This window comes from Chelonia mydas, chromosome 1 (assembly GCF_015237465.2).
Source record: "Chelonia mydas isolate rCheMyd1 chromosome 1, rCheMyd1.pri.v2, whole genome shotgun sequence".
Lineage (NCBI taxonomy): Eukaryota > Metazoa > Chordata > Testudines > Cheloniidae > Chelonia > Chelonia mydas.
The window spans coordinates 189,697,311-189,714,432 of NC_057849.1; the positions used below are offsets into that span (position 1 = coordinate 189,697,311).

At 40.1% G+C, this 17,122-nt stretch overlaps 1 protein-coding gene across 1 annotated transcript in view; it reads left to right on the forward strand.

Moving 5' to 3' along the window:
- Positions 1-17,122, forward strand: part of MYH15 (myosin heavy chain 15) — a 63,993-nt gene that overhangs the window by 17,260 nt on the left and 29,611 nt on the right. Inside the window, exons 10-22 of the mRNA XM_037907522.2 lie at positions 30-93; positions 193-291; positions 1,973-2,076; positions 2,563-2,701; positions 2,842-2,960; positions 4,734-4,883; positions 6,212-6,382; positions 6,967-7,146; positions 8,556-8,688; positions 10,358-10,425; positions 15,735-15,822; positions 16,059-16,176; positions 16,471-16,594. Coding sequence (XP_037763450.1) covers positions 30-93; positions 193-291; positions 1,973-2,076; positions 2,563-2,701; positions 2,842-2,960; positions 4,734-4,883; positions 6,212-6,382; positions 6,967-7,146; positions 8,556-8,688; positions 10,358-10,425; positions 15,735-15,822; positions 16,059-16,176; positions 16,471-16,594 — 1,557 coding nt within the window. The remainder of the gene's footprint in view (positions 1-29; positions 94-192; positions 292-1,972; positions 2,077-2,562; positions 2,702-2,841; positions 2,961-4,733; positions 4,884-6,211; positions 6,383-6,966; positions 7,147-8,555; positions 8,689-10,357; positions 10,426-15,734; positions 15,823-16,058; positions 16,177-16,470; positions 16,595-17,122) is intronic.

Sequence of the window (17,122 nt, forward strand, 5' to 3'; positions counted from 1 at the left end):
GTAATTAGAATGTTCTTTTGCAAAATTAGGGTAAATTTATCAGAATCCATTTTGGAACCACAGGCAAGCTGTCGTCTGCCGATATTGAAATTTGTAAGCAACAATCGTTCTCCTTGCTATAGAATCACAAATTTGTGTCTGACACTTCAGAGAAGAAACTTTCTCTTACTGAACTTTTTATTATCTGCCCAGATTTGCTGGAGAAATCCCGAGTGATTTTCCAGCAGCCAGGTGAAAGATCCTATCATATCTTCTACCAAATCGTGTCAGGAAAGAAAGCAGAGCTACAAGGTAAGCCTAAAATATTGGGTGGGTGAGCACAAAAAGCCAGGCCTTATCTGATTGGGTAAATGGCCAAAGGAAAAAAAATACTGTTATGTTCAAGAGGATCCTTATGCTTCCACTTGTCAAAAAAATGGAGTCTGTCAAAATGAAATGTCATTAATCTGTGGATCTTTTAAAATGAGGGTTTTTTGATAGCAGCAACAGGAAGGACAATTTTCATTTTGACATGCAGATACAGAATGCCTGCTAATGTTAACAAGTGTTACATCCTAGAATAGGAGAATGGAATCCCAGGTTGGATTTTTAAAATATTTTGTTTTCTACTATATACAATAAATAATAATACTTAACATTTATGTAGCCAGGGATCACAAAGCATCTTAGAAACAATAAGCCTCAAAACACCCCCTGAGGTAGTAAGCTTTGGGGGTATCCCCATTTAAATGTGAGGAAATCAAGGGACAAAAAGTTTAAAGAACTTGCCAAAGATCACTCAGGACATCTGTAGTAAAGGCAAGAAGACAACCCAATTCCCTGCTTCTGCCATTAGGCAAGACTCCTGCCCAAATGTATAGTGTTCGCATTGGTTTCAGACGATGCAAATTCCACAAACATTTGCAGAGCAAATACTTTCTATAATATGTATCTTTAATTTTTGTTTTTCATTATGGAAGAGAAGGAAGCAGTAGAGCAGAAGCTTAGTTGCACTGTTGTTAATTGACAACTGTGTGAAATATTTTTTCTACTCGCCTCGGGATAGTGAGAATTCCCCTAAAACAACAGGCTAGTGAAGGACAACTCAGCCCAAGGATTCTTAAAATACATTATTCTCTGAATATATCTTGGAAACATGTCAGAGCACAGAAAACCCATACTTGGTCTTCTACCTTATTTATTGTCCAACGCCCCTGTCTTGGATCATGCTGAGATATTTGCTCTTCTGTATGTGTATGGGTCCTATTATCTCTAAAGATGTCCTGTGGGCATGTGCCCAAAAACACACATCCACATGCATGACCAATGACCTTCACGTACTCCAAAACAGCCTTCCTGGGTAATAGATTTGTATTTACAACACTTTTTTATTCTTGCTTTCTCTCCAATTGTTGGTCTCTAGTGGGAGAGAGGGAGTAGGGTACAGTGGTTGAAATGAGAACTGAGACGGTAGATTCTTAGGTTTGATTCCTGGCTCTGCCACTGACTTACTGCCTCAATAAGGTTGGGGCCAAACACTGTTCGAACATCTAGTTCATCACTGTCCCTGCCCCAAAGAATTTACAGTCTAAAAGACAATAATAAAAGGTGAATGAAACAAGCACAGGGGACTGGGTGAAAGGATGGGGTAACCAAAATAAGGTATTTTAGCATAGCCTAGCTGTGTTTACAGTCAGCAGTCAATCATGGATAATGAAAACAATGTTCTTTCCTGATGGAATTGGGATTACCAGAGGGTACCATCTGATTACCTCTGTGTAGAAGATGCCAACAGGGTGTAACTTCTGAATGTTTAAAGCCTTAGTTTCCCCTTTTTAAAACAAAAACTGTCTCTTCAGGAGATGCATGCTCTAAGTGCATGTGAAGTTGTACAGAGAGAGAGAGAGATGTCAAACAATGGATTCTTTTTCATCTTGAATCAGTTTCAGGCCATTTGGAGTGGCATTGCTTGACTATGGTGGTTCTTTTGCAGATATGTTGCTGGTATCTACCAATCCCTATGACTTCCACTTTAGTTCACAAGGGGCAGTGACTGTGGACAATTTGGATGACGGAGAAGAGCTGATGGCAACAGATGTAAGACCTCGTTAATTTGGCATTTGCTTGATACATTAATGAGTGTGTGTGTTGAGGGAAGAGTACTGTCAGTGGCCCAGTCCTACTCTCATTGGAATCATTGGGATTTTTACCATTGATGTAAAAGGAAGCAGGAGTGGAGCCCAGGTGTTAATTGTTTCACACCATGAAGCATGAGATTTGATAATCCTTACAATTTGGGCTTGAACATCTGCAAGTATTGTTCCTGGGCACAAAATCCTCTTCACTTTCATATAAAAGGTCCATGGGGTGGAGACACTGAGAAGAATGTGGATTTCCGGTGTGAGTAAGTAACGCCCCCTGCAATGAATGGTCTCAAGACTGTTACAATAGCTCCTGTTTTAGAGAGGCTCTCCAGCACAGTTTGTAATGCCGGCCATTCAGGGATGCCTTATGGAACTGTAAGATGCTGGTGTTATCGAAGAGGCAAGTAACAAAATATTCTCTCGTGTTTCCTTTTGATAGCAAGCCATGGACATTTTGGGATTTAGTCCAGATGAAAAGTATGGTGCCTACAAGCTTACTGGTTCGATCATGCACTTTGGGAACATGAAATTTAAACAAAGACCCCGGGAGGAGCAAGCAGAGACTGATGGCACTGAAAGTAAGGCAAACCTAGAATAATTCAGAAGCCATTATCCAGTTTCTCTGTTTAGAGATTGATAGACCTAATTCCTGTTCCTGTACAGGCATGTTTTCAAGTATCAATTAAAATTAATTTGAAATCCTGTTTCTTTGGACTAGGTACTGATAAAGCAGCTTACCTGATGGGACTTAACTCCTCTGATTTGGCTAAGGGTTTGTTGCACCCCAGAGTGAAAGTTGGAAATGAGTATGTCACCAAAGGTCAAAGTGTCGAACAGGTGAGAAGAAGCTTTCAAAGCATTTGATCCAACAGACTGGATGTCTGCTCTACAAGCTGACAGTTTTTTGCTGTAGAACTTTACACAAAGAAAAGATAGCTAAAAATATTAACGTAATGTCTCTGTGCATTATACAAGCACTGGACTCTCTTCTAATTTATCTCTTCATAATCCAAAATTATATCTTATCTCAAAGGGGGTTTTTTTCCCCTGGAAAACAATTTTTTCCTGGGTGCGGACAGCTTATTGATTTGTGGAAATGGCATCTCAATCATGTACTAAAACCCATGTTTGTTTTTTTTAATAATTGTGTTGGCCATGGGTAGATTTAAAACTGAATTGGGTCCAGTTCTGTCAAAACTTTGGGCAACTCTAAAAAGCTTTCCCACCTGGTCCTTTCTTCACCATTTGTCCGGGCGTACAATGGACTCTCTCACCCAGCTGGACTCTTGTTTTTCATCTACTCCTGAGTCCTGGATCTTTTTCCCAAGTAAGGGGCTCAGTCCAGCAGTCTGCTTTGTGCTGCTGCCATGTGCTACTCTGCCTCTCACTGCACTGTTGTTGGTATCTGGGCCACAGAGTAGGTTCTTGCCATTAATTATTTTAAAAAAGTGATATAGGGTAATGAGTACAAGGGCAGGGCTACAGGGGAATAATGGAAGGAGGAGATTTTCCAGTAGCATTGTTTCCATTATTTAATAGCAGCACCCACTCAAGGAAACCACTTGCGTAAACTGCACAGGTCAGTGTATCTAACTCTGGACCTGAATTAGTCACCTAGGAGAACTGAGTCGTAGATTTTTATTATTTATTTATTGGTCACTTACATAATTTTAGAACCCAAAGGCCCCAGTCTGGATCAGAGCAACCTCACGCATTAGTATCTCTTAATTTACCTAGTAAAGACAGCAATAAGTTAGTGCTGCTGCTTCTCTGAAAAGTTGGAGTAGTAACAGCATGGCTGGTGCTGAAGAGTTTAGGTTACAATGAAAAGGGGTCTCTGAAGACAAGGTACTGGTGTTGGATTCGTAATCAGAGCACCATCAGATATTATGTGCATCCTCTCCTGTTGGCACAGTTGGCTATTTGAGAGGATAATGAAGAAGCATTGCCTGGTGCTGTTTAGTGTGTTTAGTTGTGTTGGGTTGCTTTAATATTTTGAGTGTCCCTTCCATCACAGAAAGTTAGCCATCACAGATACAAGTTTGAGGACCATGGCACTTTCCAAAACATAAGGAGCAGTTAGCCAGTGGTAAACTTGGGCCTATTCAGATCCTCTGCATCTGTGGAGGACCTCTTCAATTCCCACCGCATTCAGGGAGATAGCAGGCTTCTTTGACCTCACCACCATGGGTCTGGGATACAGAACCCTCTTGAGTCAGTAGAAAGGTGCACAGCCATCAGTAGCAGTCTGCGTCCCTCTCCAGATTCTGGCTACACTCCAGGGTTGCCATGTTATCCCAAGTTGCAAGGTGCTGCCCAGCTCTTCAGCAAGGAGTGGGGTAAGGCTGGGATTTGGCCCCAGATAAATAGATTTAATAAAATACACTATTGCTAGTGCTACAGAAATAAGGTGCAGCACAGCTTATGAGGAAAGCTTTCCTAATTTCGTTAGGCATTCATCACTCAGAGTCAGGATTACTGTGAAAGTGTCTTCAAACTACAAGCAGAGGTTTAATAGCTAAAATGCCCTGAGATGAAAAGTATTGTGTACTGTAAAGGCATACAGTCATCCTGATTATCTGATAACTGCGTTTGAAACCGGTCCTTTAGGTTGTGTATGCTGTTGGGGCCTTATCCAAGGCAGTGTATGATCGAATGTTCAAGTGGCTGGTACTCCGTATTAACAAGACCTTGGACACTAGGCTGCCAAGACAGTTCTTCATTGGGGTCTTGGACATTGCTGGCTTTGAAATCTTTGATGTGAGTATTGATTGGTAAGAACTCAGCTGAAGGTCACCAAATACAACTTAGCCATAGTTCTTGGGTTTCATCTTTCTTCTGAAAGGACAGTAGGGTAAAGAACAAATGTGACCGAAGAGAGAATCATGAACAAGAATCTGCAAAGCTGTTGATATCAGTGGGCACTGGTGGCACTCAACACCTTGCAAGATCGGGCATGCAATTCATGCTTGAATTGGGGAGGTTTGGGACATTTGATAAAGATGAGCAGCTCCAAAAGTTAGGTAGGACTTCTGTCTCATCTGCTCTTGACTCATGCATTTGAAGTTGACTGGAATAAGGTGTGCTTTAGGGTATTTTATTTCAAGGAGTCTTCATCTTAGAGAGGAATCTTATTATGTTCTGTGATATTGGTCATGTTTCATTATAATGTCTTTGTAAACTGAAGTGTGAGAGTAAAGCATCTTGATTGCTAAGGCCTCTTCCTCAAAATGTATTCTTGAAGGCTAGAGGGCAGCGTTTGCAAGAAGGAAATTCAATATATGCCAACATAACTAGAAATGTATTGAAAGATTCCCCAGCTTGGAGTTCAGCCTAGTCCTAGGAATGCTGGTGTGGAGCCCAGCCTTCCCACTGGTATCCTTTCCTGCTTTGTCTTCAAGGGACACCTATACAATGGGGGCGGGGGAGCTAAACTGGACTTAATTCCTTGTTCACTGCAGACCAGGTAATGGTCCTGTACCCATTGACACTCAGAAACACCTGGTTGTAGAAAGTCTGCTTGAAATTAATTGAGACTGTGGATGGCAATAGTTCTTTGTTTATTTGCCAGGTCAATGTAAACTCATTTTGCCAGCCTGGTTTGTCAGCCCTTGCTTTGACTCTTTATGATGCTGCTTTCTATTGACTTGCCGCTCACGTCAAAGGAATGTTGGTGTATATTTTTGGTGCTTTGGCAGCACTGGAGATGCTAAATGTCTCTAGTGATCAAATCACCTGATCCAGGAAGTAAATTGATTACCACAGGGGCCAAGAAGGAATGTTACTTCCCATGCACAGTGCTTCACAAATTGGCCTATGTGTTGATTTTGCTTTCCTAGGAAGCACTGGGTTTTAACTGCTGCCAGAGGAAGATACTGAACTTGATGGACCAGTGTTCTGATCAAATATGGAAATTCTCATGTTCCTATGTACTGCACGTTAGGAAGCAGTTAGCCTGAGAAACTCCCCCATAGCCTCTCTGGCAGTTACCTGATACATAGTTTTAGATTTAGACTATTTCTTCCATGCCTGACCCCTTCATATTTAATTTTGTGTGACTGTTTCTCTTTTCCCCTTCTGCACCATAGTATAACAGCTTTGAGCAACTTTGCATCAATTACACAAATGAAAAACTGCAACAGTTTTTCAATCACCACATGTTTGTCTTGGAGCAAGAAGAATACAAAAAGGAAGGCATCGAATGGGTATTCATTGATTTTGGCTTGGACTTGCAGGCCTGCATTGACCTAATTGAAAAGGTACGTACAAGAGCACAAAGGCATGTATGTTCAGTCCTGTTTTCATGCATAATGCTCTCGATGGAGAGATCTTTTATTTCCAACGTTAAAGTAGGCTTAGTGTGAGTAGCAAAACAAACAAAAGCTCTAGTTCTTCTCCTTGCTGCAGTATAAGCAAAATCTAAGGAAGATTAATTTGTGTGATGCTTAGAAAGCCTAAATAAGAGAGAGAGAGAGATGGAACCAACAGAAATTATCAAGTTACACAATAGCTAGCTTGAATCGGATCAGGTCCAGAATGACCAACTTTAAAATATCAGTCAAATGCCTTGGAAGTTAATAAAGCGAAATCTGAAAGTCCGTATGAAATGCTATTAGAAGTCAGTGTAAAACCTCCCAAAGCAGAAGTGTCATAGTGAGCTGTCAAAAGTCTGCTTGCTGATTTAACAGAATAAACATGAATTGCCCAGTCATTATGACAAGGAACCCTGTGAATATGGAATTCCATCAAGTCAAGCCTAGCTGTGACACAGCTACTAAAATCTGCTTAATCATAAAAATGGAATCCTAAAGATTTTCTAATTAAAATCTCTTTGGATCAATAGCCACTGGGCATCCTGTCTATCCTGGAAGAGGAGTGCATGTTCCCAAAGGCTACGGACATGACATTCAAAGCCAAACTTTATGACAACCATCTTGGCAAATCACCCAACCTTCAGAAACCTCGGATTGACAAGAAAAGGAAATATGAAGCTCACTTTGAACTTCTTCATTATGCTGGTGTGGTAAGTTTCTAGTATCATCAGAGATAGACATTGTACTAGAATTCCTACAAATGGATTCATCCCATAGCCACCAAAAAAATAACGGTTATACTTAAAATTTTAAAAAAACAGGACTGGTCAGAAATAAGGATAACATCAACCCCTGTGCCCTAGGTATTATAGCACATTGAGATATAGGGATCCAGGTGCATCGAAACGTGGATATAACAGATCAAGTTAAGGAGGGCGCATGGTGGTTTAGTGAAGATTTGCCAAGGTGTTTCTAGTCTTGTCTGTGAAATCACCCTAAGTTACCTACCTTCAGAAAAGTGACCATATAAAAATGCTACCATCTTAGTTGACATATTGATTCCCTGTACGAATTCAGTCATATGTGGCTATGTTGGCAACCAAACCAAGGTTTTACTGCCTTTTACTCCTGTTAGTGCTGCAGAGCCAACACAGCTAAAAGTAAGATGAATTCTGTTCTCCCCCTTGCACAATCAACCGGATTATTCTAAGGTCTAACTTCACAATCTGTTGTGGATGGGTGGTGAAGGTGACACATGAATCAGAATGAACCCGGTTTCTCATTCTGAGTTGAGTTTTCAGAAATGGCAGAAGAAAAAGCATCTTTTACTCAAATGGAGCAAATCTGATATGGAGTCATTGAGAAAATGTAGGCACCCCATGAGGCCACTTTTAGACTCACTATTCAGAGTGCCATTGAACTTTAACCTACTTGTATATTTAATAATAATATAATTAATATCTAGCTTTTATATAGCACTTTTCATCTGGAGAGCTCAAAGCAGTTTACAAAGCAGTCAATATCATTATCCCCATTTTACAGGTGGGGAAACTGAGGCAGGGGTGGCTGTGGGTTGCTTAACGTCACCCTGTAGGCCATTGGCAGAGCCAGGAATTGTATCTTTAAGAGACTTCAGTTAAGAGATTTACATCAGAAAATCCAATAGAGAGCTGTGGAATAGTAAAGGGCCTATTGTAATATAAAACCATAACTTGCCTGTTCTATTAGCAGTTCTCAAGGTATGGTTCAAGATATGCCCACCCGGGGCACATGGGGTTCTTTCCAGCGGCCTGCGGGGCCACAGAACCCATTGAGACCCAGGAAAGATGAGGGAATTGCAAGATTGGGAAGGGATATAGACGATTCAGATGGGGAATTGTTGGGAGTGGGAGCCAGGGATCAGAAAGCAGAGAATTGGAGACTAAGCGGCAGGTATGGCTCATGAGAGTGATTCCCTATGAAGTGTTTTACAGGATAAAGCTTGTGCCATTAATTTCACACCAAGCTGTAAAGAACTGTAGCTGCTTGTGAGGAAGAAAGTGTGAGACATAGACTACTGGGGAAAGTGTTTGACGTGGCTTATTTTTCTTACATTTTGGACCACATGGTTCTTTCTTAGGTGCCCTATAACATCATTGGCTGGCTTGAGAAAAACAAAGACCCACTTAATGAAACTGTGGTGGGCATTTTTCAAAAATCTGCCAACAAACTGCTGGGAAGCCTATTTGAAAACTACGTCAGTGCTGACTCTGGTAAGTAGAATAAGCTTACAAGGATTTTCCTTCACTTCCAGGGCACATGCTTGGAAAGGAATTTAAAAAACAAAAGAATACTATAGGCATCCACCGACTGACATTAAATCAGGCATTTTCTCATTAATTAAATGGGCATGGCATCTATACTAGTGTGCCACAATATTTTAAAAGGAGCCTTATCCCTGTTTGTCTGTGTGCCTGCCATTTTGTATGTGTATTCCTTTGAGCAATTTTGGCACACTATTTTGTGTGCACAAATGCTGGAGTCTCTGCATGCATATCCTATATGTATATTGGCACTCAGTTTGAGCATGCCAATGGGGATTGAACTATGCAAAGTCTCACTTGTGTGTGCAAGTGATGCACACAAAAATGTATAAATGATTGTTTATCAACAAAAACAGGTCATGTCTCCAAATTACGGCCCTCTCTCCAGCTGAATTACAAAGCTTCCAAACAGTGTCTAAACTAAAGTGACACTTAACATTTAGGAGAATGTACTTGCTGTGATAAGAAAAGTTCATATGATCAAAATGTTATTGGATTAGTGATGGACAAACTGAATGATACCTGTCTAGTGCTTCTCCAAACCTCTAAAGTCTGCAAAATTAGGTAGGAAAAACTTGCAAGAATAGGTTTTCATGAGGCTTCTAGTAGTTCTGAAATAAACTCTCTTTCTTTTACTGAGCTGTTTTATTTGAGGTAAGGCAAGTCACAAGCTTCCATAAAATTGATGTTAAGGAAATAGGACTGGCACTCATTACAGAGATGTAGCTGTTGTGTCCTAAAGTCACAATCACTTACAGCCTATTTATTACAAACCTCATTTATGTAGATGTAGTTGTCATGAATCATAAGATCCCTTATGAAAGAAATAGAAACTGCAGACTTCATAATGTGGATTAGAGATGGAGCAGAATAAAAATAACAAAAAGCCTGCCTCTAGCAAACTGTTGCAGGTAGCTAAGTGCCTATCTGCCACAGAGCATCAGTCCCAGGAGTGCTACCTTGTCTTGCACACCGTGCCAGTCAAAAGAAATAGCCATTCTTGGCACTGTCACCGTCAGGAGAGACGTATTTTTGAGAATAACATCAAACACATGGTACTTTTCACTTTCCTTGACATGGCTGTGCTGTTCTCAGGAGACAAATTCCAGGCCATATATTCTCTACAGTTCACATGCTATGTAACCAGGTTAGTCATTTTCTTTAGTTTGACGTTTTTCTGGATATATCTGACTGTATGAAATAAAAATAAATGAATCCAAACTACTTAATATTTTGTCAGAAATTCATTTTTATGCCCTTATTATGAGGCATGGAAATGAATAGTTAACACCATATACAACTGTAGAGGAACTATAATGCAGTAAATTTATGAAGGTTTCTGATGAAAACCACAGAAATGAAGAGAGTGCTTTAGCACGAGTCACCAAAAGCCTTAAACAAAACTATATCCTTTATAATATTTAAAGTGTGAGAATACTGGATTTTTTTGTACAACACTTGAGGACCAAAGAGACTCACATGACTTTAATTTTACCTTGATTCCAAATATTAATTACATTGTACTTCTGGAAATATTTTTACTGACTTTGTTTCTTACCTGAATACTACATTTGATTTAGCTGTTCTTTATGTGTTTCATTTATTTTAATTTTTTTAGTTGATCACAGTACAGAAAAGAAACGCAAGAAAGGAGCTTCCTTCCAAACAGTGTCATCGCTACACAAAGTAATTTTAATTTTTTTATTTAAATGGCTCATAATTTTTCTGTGTAATTTCAACTATGAGGCTCCATTGTAATCAAAAAGAAGAACCACATGTGCTTTAGTAGACCAAATCAAACTGAAACTGAATGTTTGAATTTGGGTCTGGGTTTAGGTGTTGATAAGGGCTAAGTGACTAATTCATAACAAATTATTTATTTGTTTAATTTCTCTTCTTCTGTTCTTTCAATGTTCATTTAACAAATTTGGGTTTTTTTAATCATTTTGAACAGACTATTCACAATTTTTGAACTTTTTTTGATTTTTGTTTACTCTATGGTTATTGTTTCATACTCATTTGAAAATGGAGATGGTCACATGATATTGTTTCTATTCCCTGATTGGATGAGTGTACTACTTATAATCAGGCTCCATGGTTAGAATGTTCATGGAAACCCAACGTAAAATTTGCTTTACGTGAGTACTGGAGCTTAAAACTCATTTTCTGCAACCATCCATGCTACTAAAACTGAAATACATTTGTATTATTTGTGGAAGGTGGACAGAAAGACCATATCTTCACTGGCAAAAATAGGACCTGTTATTCACCACTGGAGCAACTCCACCTGGGATAACAATGGAGGAAGCTGTAATGTAAGCAAGCTTTGAGTGGTTTTTACCCGCCATGTCATCTAATCTTGCTTAGAGCTACTGCCAGTAGAGCAAAATCAGTGGTGAATTGAGTCCTATTTTGGCCAGTGTAGACAAAGGTGAAAGGAGTGTGAAGATAGCTGAAGCAAATTTCCACAGACTGCAGCTTGATAATTGATAAGAACTCACAAAGGGCAGCAAGGTGCCCAATTTCATTGACTTTCTCTTGGAGTTAAGAACATAAGGACTGCCATACTGGGTCAGACCAATGTTCCATCTAGCCTAGTATTCTGTCTTCTGACAGTGGAGGCTTTGGATTACCCCAGGCATGGGATTACATCCCTGACTATATTGGCTAATAGCCACTAATGAACCTCTCCTCCATTAATTTATCCAGTTCTTTTTTTTAACTCAGTTATGCTTTGGCCATCACAACATCCCATGGCAATGAGTTCCACAGGTTAATTGTATGTTGTGTGAAAAAGTACTTCACTTTGTTTGTATTAAACCTGCTGCCTATCAATTTCTTTGGGTGACCCCTGTTTTTTGGATTGTGGGAAAGGGTAAATAATACTTCTCTATGCACTTTTTCCATTCCATTCATGATTTTATAGACCTCTAACATATCCTCTATTAGTTGCCTCTTTTCTAAGCCAAACAGCCCTTTATCTTTTTAGTCTCTCCTCATATGGAAGCCGTTCCATACCCGTGACCATCTTTGTTGCTCTTCTTTGCACCTTTTCTAGTTCCACTATATTCTTTTTGGGAAAGGGTAACCAGAACTAAACACAGTATTCAAGGTGTAAGTGCATTACAGATTTATATAGTGGCATTAATATATTTTCTGTCTTATGGTCTATCCCTCTCTGACTAGTTCCTAACAATTTGTTAGCCTTTTTGACTGCTGCTGCTCATTGAGCTGAAATTTTCAGAGAACTATCCATGGTGACTCCAAGATCCCTTTCTTGAGTGGTAACAGCTAAATTAGAACCCATCATTATATATGTATAGTTGGGATTATTTTTTCCAATGTGTGATACTTCGCGCTTATCACGTCTGAATTTCATCTTCCATTTTGTTGCCCTGTCACATAGTTTAGTGAGATCCCTCTAACGCTTCACAATCAACTTTGGACTTACTTACCTTGAATAATTTTGTATCATCTGCAAACTTTGCTGCTTCATTGTTCATTCACTTTTCCAGATCATTAATGCATATGTTGGACTGTGTCCCCCAGTAGAGATCCTTGGGGGACACAACTATTTATCTCTCTCCCTTGTGAAAACTAACCATTTATTCCTACCCTTTGTTTCCTGTCATTTGCCCAGATCCATGAGAGGATCTTCCCTCTTATCCCATGACTTTTCAGTTTCCTTAAGAGCCTTTGGTGAAGGACCTTGTCAAAGCCTTTCTGAAAATCTAAGTACACTATATCAGTTGGCTCAATCTTATCCACACGTTGCCCCCCTCAAAGAATTCTAATAGACTGGTGAGGCATGATTTCCCTTTATAAAAGCTGTGTTGACTCTTCCCCCGACCAATCATGTTCATCTATGTGTCTGATAATTCTGTTCTTTACTGTATTTCTACCAATTTGACTGGTACTGAAGTAGGGCTCACTGGCCTGTAATTGCCAGGATCGCCTCTGGAGCCCTTTTTAAAAATTAGTGTCACATTAGCTATCCTCCAGTCATCTGGTACAGCAGCTGATTTAATTGATAGGTTACATACCACAGTTAGTAGTTCTGCAATTTCATATATGAGTTCCTTCAGAACGCTTGGGTAAATACCATCTGATCCTGGTGACTTATTACTGTTTAACTCTGAACTCTAAAACCTCTTCTATTGACACCTCAGTGTTGGACATTTTCTTAGATTTGTCACCCAAAAAGAGTAACTCTGGTGTGGGTATGTCCCCCCATATCCTCTGCAGTGAAGACCGATGCAAAGAATTCACTTAGCTTCTCTGCAATGGCCTTGTCTTCCCTAAGAGTACCTTTAACATCTTTGTTGTCTAGTGGCCCCATTGCCTGTTTGGCAGGCTTCTTGTTTCTGATGTACTTAAAAGAATTCTTACTGGTAGTTTTTGCATCTTTAGCAACTTGCTTCTCAAATTCTTTCTTGGCCCGCCTTATTATACTTTTACACGTACTCTGCCAGTGTTTGTGCATCTTCTTACTATCCTTATTAGGATTTGACTTCCAAATTTTAAAGTATGCCTTTTGGCCTCTAACAAACCTCCTCTACTTTGCTGTTGAGCCATAATGGCATTCTTTTGGTTGTCTTACTGTCTTTTCGGATTTGGGATATAGTCTGAGCCTCTGTTATGGTGTTTTTAAATAGTCCTCATGTTTGCAGGCATTTAACTAGCCCTTGTGACAACTCCTTTTAATTTCTATCTAACAAGCAACCTCATTCTTGTGTAATTCTCTTTTTTAAAGTTAAATGTTACAGTAGGTGAAGGGAGGGTTTGATAGTATCCCCACACAAGAATGTTAAATTTAATTACATTATGGTCACTATTACCAAGCAGTTCAACTACAGTTACCTCTTGGACCAGATCCCATGCTGGACTTAAGACTAAATGAAGGACTGCCTCTTCCTTTGTGGGTTCCAGGACTAGCTGCTCCAAGAAGCAGTCATTTAAGGTGACTAGAAATTGTATCTCTGTATCACATCTTGAGGTGACATTTACCCAGCTAATATGAGGATAATTTAAATCACCTGTTATTTCTGCTTTTGTAGCTTCTCTAGCCTCCCTTAACATTTCCCAAACACTGTCATCATCCTTGTCAGGTGGTTGGTCGTACATTCCTCCTGTTATACTCTGTTTAATCAAGCATGGAATTTCTATCCATAGAGTTTCTGTAGTATTGTTTCATGTAAGATTTTTACCTGGTTTGACTCCATGCTTCCTTTAACATCTAATGCCACTCCCCCACTAGCACTGCCCACTCCTACTCTGTCATTCCTATGTATTTTATACTTTGGTATAACTGTATCCCATTGATTATCTTCATTCCACCAAGTTTCTGTGATGCCTCTTATATCCTCATTTAATGCCAAGCACTCTAGTTCACCCATCTTAGCATTCAGACTTCTAGCATTTGTATACGAGCACTCGTACATTTTGTGAATATTCCGTTGTTTGTCTTCATGTATTGTATTTAATTGGGACTCTATTTCATTTGCCTGTTCATTTGACTATCTCCTACCTGTACTACATCAACTTCTTTGCTATCCTCTTTACTAGGATATAGAGTTCGCCCTTTAATAAATTCATCCCTAAGGGACATCTCTGCCCAAACCATGTGCTCCTCCACCCCTGTTGGTCTTCCCCAGCCTTTAGTTAAAAAATGCCCTACATCCTTTTTGACTTTGTGTGCCAGCAGTCTGTTTCCATTTTGATTTAGGTAGAGCCCATTCCCTCCTGTATAGTCCACTCCTTCTCCAAACGGTTCCCCAATTCCTAAGACACTTAAATCTCTCCTCCCTACTCCATCGTCTCATTCATGCATTGAAACCCTGCAGTTCTGCCTGTCTTTCTGGCCTCGCCCATGGAACTGGAAACATTTCAGAGAATGCTACAATGGAGGTCCTGGACTTTAGTTTTACACCTAGCGGACTAAATTTGGCCTCCAGGACTCTCTCCTACCTTTCCCTATGTCATTGGTACATACAGGTACCACAACCACTGGCTCCTCCCCAACACTGCACATAAGTCTGTCTGTATGTTTTGTGAGATCTGCTACCTTTGCACCTAGTAGGCAATTCACCATGCCGTTCTCCCACTCATCACACACCCAGCTATCTATATTTCTAATAATCAAATCCTCCAGTAGTATTGTCTGTCTCTTCCTAATAACGGGGGTCTTTTCCTCCAGAGGGATATTCCCTAGGTGCAAGAGAATATCAGGACATCATCTAGAAGGTGGGTCCCAACTATGGGAACATTTCCATCTACTCCAGCTTGTTGGTTCCTGCCCCGGGACTTTCATCCTCCTTAGCAGCACAAGGGCTGTTGGACAGGAGGTGGGACCGCTCTATGTCCCTGAAAGTCTCCTCATGTACCTCTGTCTCCTTTAGCTCCGCCAGTTCAGCCACTCTGGTCTCCAGAGCCCATACTCTGTCTCTGAGGGCCCTGGATTGCTTGCACAGCATGACACATATGCCACCTTCGCATGAGGCAGGTAGTCATACTTGTTGCACTCGGTGTAATAAACTGGGTAGCCCAAACCCTGCTGCTGGACTTCTGTCTGCAATTTTTTATTCTTGTGGCTTTTTAATGTCACCTAAGTTTAGGTTATGTTGGTGAGGTGTATTGGCTTTCCTTTATTCTGTCAATTACCTTCCTTGGCAACTTGGTGACTTTCTAATTGTTATAGTCCCTCAGACTCATCCCCCTGCAGCCAAGCTCTCTTTAGGTGGGCACCTAGATGCCCATTGTGCCTTCGAGAATCTCCCCCAACACAGTCATTATGAAGACATGATTGCACTGACATATGCAGAGTATTCACTCTGAATAGTCTGTAGGGGTGGTGCTAATATCCACCCGTACATCTGCCTTATTTTCTGCTTATTAGACAATATATATTTTATAGCATTGCTGCTCACATATACATTTAGTACAATATTAAGTTCTAATGATTTAGCTAATTCTGTTTTTTATTATACCCTTTTTAGGAAAATTTAAATAAACTGATGACTAACCTGAGATCTACAGCTCCTCACTTTGTGCGCTGTATTATCCCCAATGAAACTAAAACTCCAGGTATGGAAAATCCAGCAATTTGTTGTTCTATCTGCATTTTAATCCTGTTATTTTTATCCCAGAAGCCATTTCTAAGTCATCAGCCCACACTTAAAAGCAATTTGATTGTACTCTTCCTCCAATGCCAGCTGTCGTTTCGAGACATTACTCCCAACTCTTCTCACCTACTGAGCAAAATGAAGGTTAAATCCTCATGGAACGATCTGATTTTAATTAAGTTCTTGAATTTTTTTAAGGTGCAATGGATGCTTACCTTGTCCTGCACCAGCTTCGCTGTAACGGTGTCCTGGAAGGAATCCGTATTTGCCGTAAGGGATTTCCAAACAGAGTGCTTTACGCTGACTTTAAACAAAGGTAACACAGAGACCAGTCCCAGACACAGGTCACGTTTCTTCTCATGATCCAATTCCAGTCAGAATCATCGTAGCCTTCTCTATAAAAATGAGCCAGGGTACTTTCTCCCCTCTTTGTTTTCCTCAGGTTAATTTTCAGTTCAAAACGCCTGGAATTGGAGGGCAGTATTCTACCCTTGGTTTTAATCTGAAGTAGTTCCACTGTGGTTACCCCACACTTATTACAGTTTAATGGGAGCAGACTCTGACCCAGCATCCTGGTCCCCTTTACTCATTCTTCACCTGTTGTTAACAGGTACCGTATTCTGAATCCAGCTGCCATTCCAGAAGATAAGTTTGTGGACAGCAGAAAAGCTTCTGAAAAACTGCTCGGTTCTTTAGATATTGACCAAACCCAGTATCGCTTTGGACATACAAAGGTAACCAGAAAAGAGCATGTAATTCCTTTTTGAAAGCAAAGATTTCAGAGCTGCAGGGTTCAGATCTAGATCTAAATGTTGCTGAAGATAATGTTTTATACAGAGATATATGATCATACCAAAGCCCACATTTGAAAACAGAGAATAAACAAAGGCACTGCTTAATAAAGTAGAAAAACCCAGCTGTAAATTCCTGTCATAAATATTGACATTTCCATCAGGAAGTAGTCTATATATTGATGCAACCATTTTAAACGTGCTTTCTAATGGCAGTATATATTCATTGTAAGATAGATGGAGTAGTGCAGTTGGTCTGTGGTGGCATTGTGGGGACACTTGTTAGTCCCTCTAATTCCTGGATGATACCAAAATCTCTTTGCATGTAAATCACCACACAGCTGTCAGTGGTTATGGTTTCTAGAACCTGAGTGCGATTAAAACGAGAGACCTAGCAGTACAAGTAATTCTAATCTTAAGGTACCAGTACAAAAAATAAAACAGAGGAGTTCTGCTTTATAAGCCAACAGA